The 12,642-nt window shown below is 31.4% G+C and overlaps 1 protein-coding gene across 1 annotated transcript; it reads right to left on the bottom strand.

The window, feature by feature from the left end:
• Positions 1-285: 285 nt before the first annotated feature.
• Positions 286-3,356, bottom strand: PDV1 (plastid division1). Its single transcript, XM_068631523.2, has 2 exons — positions 2,948-3,356; positions 286-1,298 (listed from the first exon to the last, which is right to left on the bottom strand). The coding sequence occupies exons 1-2, from the start codon at positions 3,257-3,259 to the stop codon at positions 786-788; spliced, it is 825 nt and encodes a 274-aa protein (XP_068487624.1). The 5' UTR covers positions 3,260-3,356; the 3' UTR covers positions 286-785.
• Positions 3,357-12,642: the final 9,286 nt, after the last annotated feature.

The raw sequence follows: 12,642 nt of genomic DNA on the forward strand, positions 1-12,642 counted from the left end.
ACGGACTGTCACACATAAATAGTAGTTCAAGGTAAGGCGTAAAGGAGACGTGGCTAATGATAAGCAGTATTAGATTATCCGATAATAATTGTAGCACAAAGCACAATGAAAATAAAATTAATATATTAATTCTGATTTTTATATTTCTTGAAATTATAAGTTTTAATGTCTAAGTTGTGAATTAAATATAACAAACTACTTAATTTTAAACTCCGCGTAATTGTACTCTAACTCCAATTGCAGTGGATAGAATAGGCGATAAAAATGTAATCAAAACTCAAACGGTCGATTCAAGTCCAAATCCATTCGCCATCAGTCTCATAATCAATTTCCTTCACTGAAACATAGAAGTATTCACAAAATAGATGGTAACAAGAAAAAATAAGGTGTAAGGCATTCACATTCCGTCAACTAAAGCTGACAAAAATTGCGCAGTAGTTTATCATAGATGACAATGCGTAGAAGAAAGAATCTTCTGAGTTGATCCAACTAACCATAATATTTCAAGCATCTGCACCTCAACAAGGAATGCACCAAACACGACCTATATATATTGCAACTTTTCAGGTGGAAACAACCGAAGCTGCAATGTCACTTTGAAAATTTCCAGTGGCAACAAAAATCAAGACGACGCTCAAGTGACAACAAGCTTTGTGCCTCAGTCTCGGGTATCCTTTGCCACCGAGGAGAAAAATAAAGGACAAAGAGCACAAAAATGAAGAAAAAAAATATAACACTCTGAAAACATAAACCACTCATCAGTTTATCAGAGATAGAGGTTAATCCTAACCTCTAGCTAACAATACATCCAAATTACAAGAATCAGACGAAGAAGAACCGACCAATTTCGTTCTTCTCACGGTTGTTTTGTTGCTGTGAACTCTATCTTCTAGCCTAAAAGACTGCTCATGATTAGCTACCTGATGTAAATGAAGCAAAGCTATCATGCTAATTGCAACCAAAGCAGCATTTCCCACTATTCCGCCCATATGATCCAATCCAAGAGATCTCTTCACAAAATTGAAACTTGAGACAAAAATGTTCATAAGAATATTAGATCTCTTCGCTTTCACAGTCGCAAAATTCCCAGCCGAACAGTTTGGTTGTCCATAAAGAAGAATATCAGGAGCGACGAGGCAGCCTGCATCATGCACATCGCCGATAAAAGCAAGAGCTTCTTCAATGACTTTATACTTTTTACCACGGTGTTCTGTCAGCCTCATTGCAAGAACAATTCTGCTCTGTTCTAAGCGTGCAATTGCAGCATCTCTCTCAACACGCTGCTGGGTTTGAATTGTCTACATATAGAATGAAGTTCCAAATTAGAGACTCCCATAAAAATATCATCCAACATAAAACCAAACAAAGACGGTACTAAAAAAGGTAAGCTTTTAATTAATTGATTAATAAATCTTGTAAAGTTCCGGAAGAAACTAGCCGAAAGACAATGCCTATTGCAAGTTTCTATATTGTTAGTTCATTTTATGTCCGGTTAGAAATCTCACATCAACTAAGAATAAAACCAAAATATAATATACAAGTGGGATGCAAACATCACCATACAAGTCACTTTTTTAGAGGTTAAGATAGACATAGACCCACTTATTAAGATAGATGCCCATTAACTTTCTTTTCTTAAAAGGTCAAGAAAATTGTATAATGTGCGAAGACTATCTGGCAAGATTTTGATGAGAAAACTGATCCACTTTGGCCTAGTATTTTTGTTCAGATTTTGGAAAATCTAATAGGAATGATGTAGTAAAAAAGGTCTAGCATAAAACTCCCAACATACAACCATGACATGCCTTTAACCACTTAACGAACCAACTACAAAAAGGAGCAGAAGAAACATAGGTAATGAGAAGTTACATAAAGGAGTTAAAATCCACTACAAACCAAATTAAAAAGATTTCCAATTTCATTCTTTGATATTTCCTAACACTTGGATAGTAGAAACATAATGTCCACAACAAAAGGGGCCAATTTTATAGAAATCATAGAGTGAAAGAAACATAGGTAGTAAACCCTAAATAGATTAAATTTAAAGAAAGAAGGACTGAAATTTCAAAGAGGCAAATAAATAGATGAAACCCTAAAGCGAATTCTCAGGATTGGGGAACCATGGCAATAGATTTAATATAATGACCCAAACACCAAAATGTAGTACAAAGTCTACAAAACAGAATGAAAACATAACTTCAGTTCTCTTCCTTAACAAACAAATGACTTTCACTTCAAAAATGATTTCCATTACAAAGAAGATGTTTCAGAACCCTTGGAAGGGATAAGCATCCATAAACAATATCATTGCCACCATAAAAACAAAGAAGTCCATAAATAATTTCATTAAAACACTTAATGCAGGGCATAATTTTTAATGTTTATTTTACTTTTCTTTAATTGAATGGAACCTTATTAATAAAATATCTGGTTCTTAACATGCTTCTTCCTTTCCCTCAAGTCACACCTAAGGATCATGTCCATTTGTCCTAATGTCCAACTCAAAACTAAACCGGCTCAATAAAGATATAACAATTCGTAAACAACATTTTCCAAATCAAAACTGACGCAATTTAAAGCAAAGCCTCTACTTTTCAAAAAGATACAACATAGCAAAATTAGGCAAATTTTGTGCTCAGGTTAGGATTTTCATCACTAATGAATTCTAGGACTTATAAAAAAAAAAAAAACCACCCTCACTCGGCTGTTCTGCATCGGCGAAGAGAACGCTCAAACCGGATATTATGTTCAAACATTCAAACATTACAAATCGTTAACAACGCCCAGTCTTCGAACCAAAATACGGGGCAAGCAAAGGAAAACAACCGGAAACGAATTAACATCCAATTTCAACAAATTTCAAGTCATATAACAGCAGAGAAATTATAACAAAACGAGAAAAAAAAAAAAAAAACAAAGAGATAGAAAAGGGGAAAAAAAAGCTCACATGAAAGAACTCGAGCTGGTCTTCGAGGTTCTCGAGCGCAGTGCGTATGGCGTTGAGACTCTTGGCTTCGCAAACGGCGGAGTCGTCATCGTCGTCGGCAGGTCGGAAGTCCTTAACAAAGACGAAACCCGAGCTGTCAGCAGCGGCGTTAGCGGCAGAATTGGGAAGGGGCGAAGAGTTTTTGAGGGTTTTGAGGGAAGTGAGGAAGTGGGATCTGGAAACCGAGTGAATTGCGTCGCTGAGCTTGTCGTGGAGGTCCCAAATTTTTTCGAGAATGGCTTCGATTTCTTCCATCTGCATATCCCATTTCATTTTCGGTTTCGAAAAAATGGACGAGTGGAGACACACACAACACAGACAGTGACACCCAACAAAGACAGATTTGAACAACCAAACCCCACTTTTTAAATACCTTCTAATATTATTACCACCATACCATTTAACGTGCCTCCACTGTTACGGAAGGAATTTTGTGGCCCCACATCCCTTATGAAGCTAGCATGGTTGTTACTCGTTCTCAAAAATATTTAAATCATCCTTTTTACCTCAGCAGTCTACTAATAGCAAATAGTTTTCAATTTTCTTTTTACAAATATGCTTTATATTTTAAATATTTTATCACAGTAAACTCAAACCCAATCTATTTATAAAAACCAACACTGTTCAGTCGGAATTTAATAATCAAGGAACTGAATTTTCACTTTTATTCATTGTCACCGTGGTCCAAAACCAACTGAAATTAAGTTATCGGATAACCAAAATTTTATTTTTCTTTAAATTTTTTAGTAATTAAAAAAACTAAAAGTAATGGAGAAAAAGTACTTTTCTATTTTTATTTTTTAAAATAATAAATTGAAAATTAAAAATTAAATTAATATTGTTATTAATTTAATTTTTAATATACATTTTTATTGTTAATAATGATTTATATGAAAATTTAATGGTATAAAATAATAAAGGAAAAAATTATGTTACTTTATAATTATTTATGATAAGAAAATTAAAATAAATATTTAAAATTGTATTAGAAAGTATAAATTTCTTAGAAATTTTAAGAATAGTTTGAAACATTATTAATTACAATTGAGGTATTAATCAATTAATTAAAAATGAAATTATATTAATAAAAATCATAATTTTTTATTATAGCAGTAAAATAAACAATACACCTGAGAAAATTTAGTTTTAATATTGAAAAAATTATATTTAAATTTTAATCCCATTTTAAATTAAGAAACATTCAATTACCATAAAAAGAGTAATTTAACAGAAAATGTTAGTATATATGCATTGAAGTATGTTAGACTGAAATTAGAACTATGTAAAAAATATTCATTTAAAAATATATTAAATAGTATTTAGCAATCAAATGTAGAAATATCTAAATTTCTATATAACACTAAATGAGATTTCTAAAGGTACATGGAAGAAAAGTAAATAAAAAATTTTAGCGTAAAAACCAACCGACTCTTGTTGATTTTAATTAAGTGCTAATAAACAATAAAGTAGAGATTATGTTTTGTTTGTAAAATGATAATTTAAATAAATTATGTGAGATGCAAGTGCTTCGTTTAGATGATATATGTGTTCTCTTGTTTGTCTGATAATAAAGTCCTCGTTAGATGATACGAAAAGAGTTTTTGAGGTAGTCTTGCACTTAGTGAAATTCTTTAAGTTGATTCCATATTCTCCATTTTCGTTTATTATTGGAATGTTGTGAGATAGGTATGGAAAATTTTGGATTTCAAATTTCTTGGGAATGCCTTAAAGATCAAGGTTCTTCTTCAAATACAAAAATCTCTTATGCGACATCTCTAATAGCCAACAAGAACACGTTTCTCAAAGAGGGAAATAGGGAAAAAACTAATTTTACAATCTACTGAAATGTTCTAAATTTTGATGTTGTATCACTTAAGAATATTGTTGTACCTCCTGTTGCTACTGTTAATGTTGTTGTTCAGAAAGTCAATAAAGATTTTTTCTTGCTAACCCTATTGATGATATAGGGACTGGGTTTGGATCTCAAGATGATATTGTTGTTGATATGTCCCTCATTGGAGAGTTTTCATGAGTCAAAAGATTTGCTACTAGAAAATGACTCATTGTGTATTGCTGACAAAGGAGTTCCATCTAAAACTATCTCTAATGATTTGACCTTGCAAAATTGTTTTGATTCCCTTCCAGGTTTGGAGAATGTTGTGGTAGGGACAAATTACACTACCCAAGTTGAGTTGGCTTTGGAAAAAAAGGTTGTATCCCATTGTCTAACAACGGTTCCTGTAGATGTTGCTCTAGTGCCTGATGTTGCCGCTCATAAGTTAACTCTCTTGACTATTGTGACTAATGCAGATGTTGCTATGGAGTCTAATCTCTTTAGGTGTTGCTTTCTTCCTAAAAGAACGTGAAATTATGGCTAAGTATTTGAATGGTGAGCTGATTGATATGGGACAACCTCTTAGTGATAATGGGGATGATGTTGTTAAACCTACTAGGAGGCCTGAACGTCCTAGAAAAGGTTGTAAGATGTTTGTTAATAAGAAATAAGAGCTCTTGCTTTTTTGAGATCTTCATTTATAGGCTCTTCAAGATTCTTTCTTAAAAGGTTTTAAAAACTTATGTTCTGATTGGTTTAGATGTAGTTCTTTCTTATTTATGGGATTTGGCCTGTCCCCCGATACTTGTTTGTTCTGTTTTTTTTTTCTTTTTAATAATACTTTTTCAAGTAATGGCAGGATGCCTAACATGAAGCTTCTTTGAAATTCTTTCCGAGCTAATTTTTTGGTTGCAGATAATGTTCTCATTTTCATGTCTACCAGAAAGATCTCGTAAAGCTCTTGTCAACATTAAAGATCTCTTGAAGGATGTGTTAAAGATGTTCCACGATAACACACATCCTTATATGTCTTTTGTAAACTTTGGGAAGGCTATTTTACATGTATGATCCTATGCTTTACTATAGTTCGGGTGAAATCTCTTTAGTTGAGGATTGATAAGTCATGCCAATTATCAAGATATTGTTTAAAGAAGATATAAGCATTTAATGTTGCTTGGAGTGCACTTAATGTACCTCTTTATCATTTTTGTAGACATACGAATGTTTTAAGATGAAGATTTGAAGTGAAGCTTCTCAACATGTAGAAAATGATTTGCAACAACTATTTTCTCAACTCCCTATATACAGAAGTCTTCCAAAGTGAAGAAAAACAAGAAGTCATCAAGAGTTATCAAAATGCAGTTAACTTTTTGTTCAAAGCTTTCTATGCGCCAAGCTTCCCAATAATTATTTGTGTTCATTTAACAAACTAGAAAAGTTGTTTAACCTTTTATTCGTTGAAAGATGTTTTTCTCTATCAGTATGCAAAGCCCTATGATCTCTTAGATCACCCCTTTCTTGTAAAACCTTAACATGATGCCTCAAAGATCAAGGTTCTTCTTCAAATACAAAGATCTCTTTTATGAATCAAGCAAAAAAGAAGACCTTTGTGCAAGCATTGAATAATGCTTGTACCATTCATCTCTCACAATTGTAGCTCTGTGTGTCAAGGGTCAGTTAATTGTAGTTCAAATTCCTGAAGATGTTTATCTGGTTGGAGGAATGCCAAAATCACCTTCATGGTAGGATTATTGTAGCTAAAGGTGATAAACCTCTAACTCATTTAGATTTTTGCAAAAAACTTAATATTCCTTGGAATTCGTTTGGCCCTTGGAGGGTTATTCCTCTTAGAAAAGGGTTTTACGAGTTTGCTTTTGATTCATTTGAGGATATGAGAAGAGCCTTTGTCGGGGGTCTTGGAATCTTTATCCGAGGTTTCTGAGAGTTTTTCTTGGTCTAAAGATTTTGTTCCTGCTTCCTTAAAGCTTACCAAAACCCAATGTTGGGTTAGGATTCATGAACTCCCTTTGGAGTATTGATGGCCATAAGCTATTTTTTATATTGCTAGAGGGGTTGGTACCCTCATGACTATTTTACGAGAAGCATATTGTGTCAAAAGTAATAATTTTTCCTAATGACAGATATCAAACACACAAGGAATAGTTGAATTCTCAAGTAAAATATTCACTAAAGAGAAAACAATAATTAAATTTTGTTGGATGTTTGTTGTATGTCAGATTGCAAGAATTGTAAAAAAAAGCAAAGTAAAGAGTTGGTTGATTGAATTAGGAAAATTGAGATTGGGTTTCATCATTCTCACTCTTTTGTATTTTGAAAAGCATAATAATATTCTATCTTTGATTGATATTGATGCCCATATAAAATTTATTCATGATTGATTTCTCGCATATAAAATTATTAAGATAATCTTCTAAATATTGATTCCTTGTATATTTATAAAAACTCTTTATCCTTACAAGCAAATATTGATAGCAATTAAAATTTCAAATATATTCCAAGTATTCAAATATGTTAAGTATTATCATTTAGGTCAGATGCTTAGAAGTATTTTTCAGTCAAATCTAATGATCAAAATTATGATAAAACAAACATTAAGAATAAAATGACAATATCAATCATCAATCAAAAACATAATATTATATTTAAATATCACCTCAATACATAAGATTTTGAACAAATTACTCTCAATCCCAAATGGTAGAATTAACCACTAATGTTGGCCATTACAATCATGGAAAGTAAGAAAAGAAGATTCATGATGTTTCTTCTTGACAACTGCCTCCTTTAGGGTTTTTTATCACCTTCTATTCTCCCAATGATCTTTAGGATTGTGTCTCACGCCTCATATTTAACCTAGTTGGGTTTGGGCTAAGTGACTTTTCGCCTAAGCGTGATTGGGCTTGCGTGGGCAAGTTGGACGAGAAAAATCCCAACTTCTATGGAGTGATCTCGCCTAGGCGAGATTGGGCAAGTTCCTCTAGAGTGCTTCTGGCTTAGGTGAGTTTTGAGCGTTCCACCATTCCCTTTTCATCTTGTATGTTCCCCTTTAGCCATTTCATCTCCATTTTCCCCTAGAATCCTGAAATTAACACAAATTTGAGAAGAAATCGTTTTTATTCATATTATAATCACAAAATATGTAAAAATGTTTAAATTCATAAATCAAGGGGTTAAATTATAGTTATTTTATCAATAAATATTCATAAGTGCCTGTATTTTAATATGAAATATTACTGTAATGTGACACTTATCATACCCCACTAACTTTTGATGATTACACAATGAATAAATCTAGAGGATTTTTTGCTAGGGTTCTAGTTGATAATGATAAGTTATCAAACTTGCCGAATCAAATATTGGTAGAAAGGCCTGACTTTGCTTTCATTGAGGATATTGAATAAGAGGATTTTCCTCCATTTTGATCCTCATGCAAAATAATTGGTCATGATTTATCTAAATGTAGGAGATAACTAAAGACTGATACATGTAAAATTGTTTTGCCTAAACCTATGGTTGTTCAATATAAGATTGTTGTTGCTCAGTCCATGGAAGCTAGCATCTCTAATAATCAACAAGAAGATGTTTCTCAAAAGAGGGAAATCAGGGACATGTCAATTTTACAATCCGTTGAGAATGTTCTAAATTCTGATATTGTTATATTTGTTAAGGATATTGTTGTAGCTCTTGTTGTTACTATTGATGTTGTTGTTCAAAAATTCAATAAGGATTTATTTGTTGTTGTTAACCCTATTGATGAGATAGGGATTGAGTCCAGATCTGAAGATGGTATTTTTGTTGATATGCCTTCGTTGGAGAGTGTTCACGAGTCAGAAGATTTGCTACAAGAATAGGAATCCTTGCCTATTGCTTACAAAAAGTTCCATATGAAAATGTCTCTAGTGATTTGGCCTTGCAAAATTATTTTGAATCCCTTTCAGGTTTGAAGAATGTAGTGGTAGGAACCAATTGCACTATGCAAGTTGAGTTGCCTTTGGAAAAAAAATGTTTCATCTCATGGTCTAACAGATGTTCCTCTAGATGTTGCTTTGGTGTCTGATGTTGTCACTCAAAAGCCTACTCTTTTTTACTATTGTGCCTAATGCAGATGTTGCTCTAGAGTCTAATGCGATCCTCTCCTCGGGTGTTGTTTTGTTCTTGAAAAAAATGTGAAATTGTTGCTATGTCTTTGAATGGTGAGGCTGATATGGGACAACCTCTCAGTGATAATGGAGATGATGTGGTTAAAATTATTAGGAGGCATGGACATCCTATGAAAGGTTTTAAGATGTCTGCTAATAAGGAATGAAAATGATGTGAGTTGATTTTAGTTTGTCACATTTTATGGGTTGCATTTTGTTTATGATTTTTTATTTTTAGCAATGTAAGGTGAGAACCCAAAGAAGATCCCCACTGGACACGAACTTAAAGAACAAATGAAGCAAATAATGAATGAAGATGACCAAATGGAAAAGACATAAACAAGAACATAAAGAAGGAATGTAAATGGCGTAAATGAAAGGAAGGAAAGGAGAAAATGTGAAGGAAGCTTATGGAGAATGGAGAGAATGGTCACGCCACTTGGAGGGTGGGAAACCCCAAGATAAGTGAGGAAGATCCGCCACTTGAAGTGTTCACACAACTCAAGATAAGACCCAAAATACTAGGAGACTGAGCTTATTAATCACTCTTGGAGAGTTTCCTTTCTATTTCAAAATTCAATGTCCTATTTATAGGGAGGGGTGCCTTGGTGGGCAAGATGGGTGAGAGGTAAGAATGGAAGAAGAGAGGGGCGACCTAGGGTGTTGACCTTGGTTAATGTCGCCCCTAGTCTTAGCTTCTAGAAGATAGGGCTACCTTCCTAACCTAAAGGACTTGACACAAACCCAATTTGATAAGTACACTCCTATTTATGCTATGTAAACCTACTTTAGCTTATTTTCTATTTGGAGTCCCAAAGTGAGTCCAATTTATTTACAAACATTTTTGTCTTGTAAGAAGACCAGAAGAAAGAACATTTGATACTCTGGTCTATGCCCATTCCTTCTTCTGCTGAGATCCTTCCGAAATTTGGCAGGACCTTGTCTTGGATGCTGAGATGATTGATCAAAGTATGAAATGTCTCTTGTGTCCTTGGTCATCTACTTGGCTATTTGAGTTTTATCAGAAAGTCTTTGCAGATCTTCATCTATAGGTGTTATTTTGGTTCTTTGCTTCGTAGTTTCTCTTTGGGTTTTTTCTTACAAAGTGTTAAAAACCTATGTTTAGATTTGTAATTCACTTTTATATGGATTTTGACTTAGTCCCCCATACTTGTTTTTTTTTTTTTTAATAATATTTTTTTATGTAATGTCAGGATGTCTAACATTAAGTTTTATTCAAAAAAATATTTTTTATTAAATTTTATAAAAAAATATGTTCATAAATATAATATGTGTCCATCTTATTGAAATTAATAACAAAATATTTCTCAATAAATATATTTTTAAGTTAAATAGAAACATTTAAACGTAAATACAACAGTATAAAATAATTAAATAAGAGTAAAGTAACTTTCAAATTAAAATATTTCTAATATAGTTATTATAATAATTACTATGAAAAAAATTAAATGTGTATTCTCTCTTGTATACATTATGGAAAACACATATTTTATTAGGATAACAAAAATTAAAAAGAAATTATTGTAATTTTTAAAATAATTTTTTTATTAATTTTATAAAAAATTATGTTCATAAATATAATGTATCCACCTTTTTGAATTTAATAAAAAAACATTTTCCTTGTAAAAATTAATGTAAGCTAATTATAATATTTGAATGTGAATAAAACATTATAAAATAATTAATTAAGAGTAAATTAACTAGAATATTTAATATTTCTAATATATTTTTTTTTAAATTACGATAGAAATTATTAAATGTGTATTCTCTCTATACACTATGGAAAATTCATCTTATTATTATAAAAAAAGTAATTGTAATTATTAAAATAATTTTTTATTAAATTTTATAAAAAAATGTGTTTATAAATATAATATGTCCATCTTTTTTAATTAAATTAAAAAACATTTTCTTGGTAAATATTTATGTAAGTTAATTAGAAATATTTTAATGTAAATACAACATTATAAAATAATTAATTTTTTGGGAGTCTCTCAAAGATCAAGGTTCACCTTTAGATAAAAAGATTTATTATGCAAGTCCAGCAAAAAAGAAGGCCTTTGTGCAATTGCGTATGAAGGGTGAATTATTTGTTGTTCAAATTCCTAAAGATGTTTATCTAGCTGGTCTGGAAGAATGCAAAAATCATCTTTATGGTAGGATTATTCTAGCTAAAGGTGATAAACCTCTAACTCATTTAGATTTTTGCAAAAAACTTTATTGCTTAGAATTCGTTAGGCCCATAAAGGGATATTCCCCTTGGAATTTTTTTTTATGAGTTTGCTTTTGAATCCCTTGAGGATACGAGGAGAGTCCATGTAGGGGTCTTGGAATCTCAATTCTGAGGATTTTAGAGTTTTAGCTTGGATGAAAGATTTTCTCCATACTTCCTTGAAGCTTACCAAAACCCAATGTTGGGTTAGGATTCATGGTCTCCCATTGTAATATTGACGACCTTAAACTATTTTTTATAGTTAGAGGGGTTGGTACTTCGCTAAACTTGATGATTACACAATGAATAATTCTAGAAGATTTTTTGGATAGGGTTGTAGTTCATATTGAGATGTTATCAACCTTGTCGAATCAAATTTTGATGGAAAGATATGACTTTCCTTTCATTGAAAATACTGAATATGTGAAGTTGCCTTCATTTTGCTCCTCATGCGAAATGTTTGATCATGATTTATCTAAATGTACAAGATAGTTGGAGACCAATATAGATAAAATTGTTTTATCTAGACATGTGGTTCTTCATATAAGTTTTTTGTTGCTCAATCCATAAAAACACAAGGAAGTTGACCCTTGCACCTAGAAAACTTACGCCCAAACCCGTACTCCTCCTGGGCCATTCAATGCTTCTTCCATTGATTTAAACAAGTCTTCCACTACCTTTCATCAAATCATCCAAAACTCAAGAATCATTATTGCATCAATATACTAAAACCAATTCAAAGAAAATTGTTTTCTTAAGGTTAAAATTATTAGAAAAAAGTTTTATGGCTTCATTAATCAATTAAGTTTTTATGTGCTTGATTAAACTATTCATGATAGATTTCATAATAAAATAATTGATTATTAGCTTAGTTAACTGATTAAATATGTAAATGTTTTTAATGTTGTAACTGTTTCCAAATTTTAGTAAGAAGAATAATCAATTATTTTAATACAAATTTATTAATGTGTACACGTGGATATCGTAGTAATATGAATAGTTGCTACTCATTATTAATTATTTTTAGGGTAGACACTCAGCTGAGTAGAACAAGTATTAACATATACAATAAGTAAAAAAACTTAGTATAAAAGCTTTGATTTCGTTAGTTTTGTTTAAACTTAATTGATTGAGGTAATTGAATATGTGTTTCATCTTTAATAACTATCACATGTGTTTATTAAAAGAAGAATTAACATTAACCTTCTCTTAATATACAATTAACTTTCCATTAATATATAGTCAAAATTGTGAATTTGAAATACTTAGTGGAGTTAAAATAATTACAAAGTTAATTGCATAATAACATTAATTTTTCCTTTTAATGAATGCACTTACAATTATTAAAGACTAAATGCATACTAAATTACCTCAATCACTAAAATTCAAATTTAAAATTCAAAAACAAAATTATATTTGGTGTATTAAG

This window comes from Phaseolus vulgaris, chromosome 8 (genome assembly GCF_051622355.1).
Source record: "Phaseolus vulgaris cultivar YP4 chromosome 8, ASM5162235v1, whole genome shotgun sequence".
In the NCBI taxonomy this organism is placed as follows: domain Eukaryota; kingdom Viridiplantae; phylum Streptophyta; class Magnoliopsida; order Fabales; family Fabaceae; genus Phaseolus; species Phaseolus vulgaris.

What these genes read in the sequence shown, in the direction of transcription:
- PDV1 (XM_068631523.2), bottom strand. Translation starts at nt 3,259, where the DNA reads ATGAAATGGGATATGCAGATGGAAGAAATCGAAGCCATTCTCGAAAAA. An exon ending in ACCAGCTCGAGTTCTTTCAT is followed by an intron (nt 1,299 to 2,947) that starts GTGAGCTTTTTT and finishes TTCTATATGTAG; the next exon opens with ACAATTCAAACCCAGCAGCG.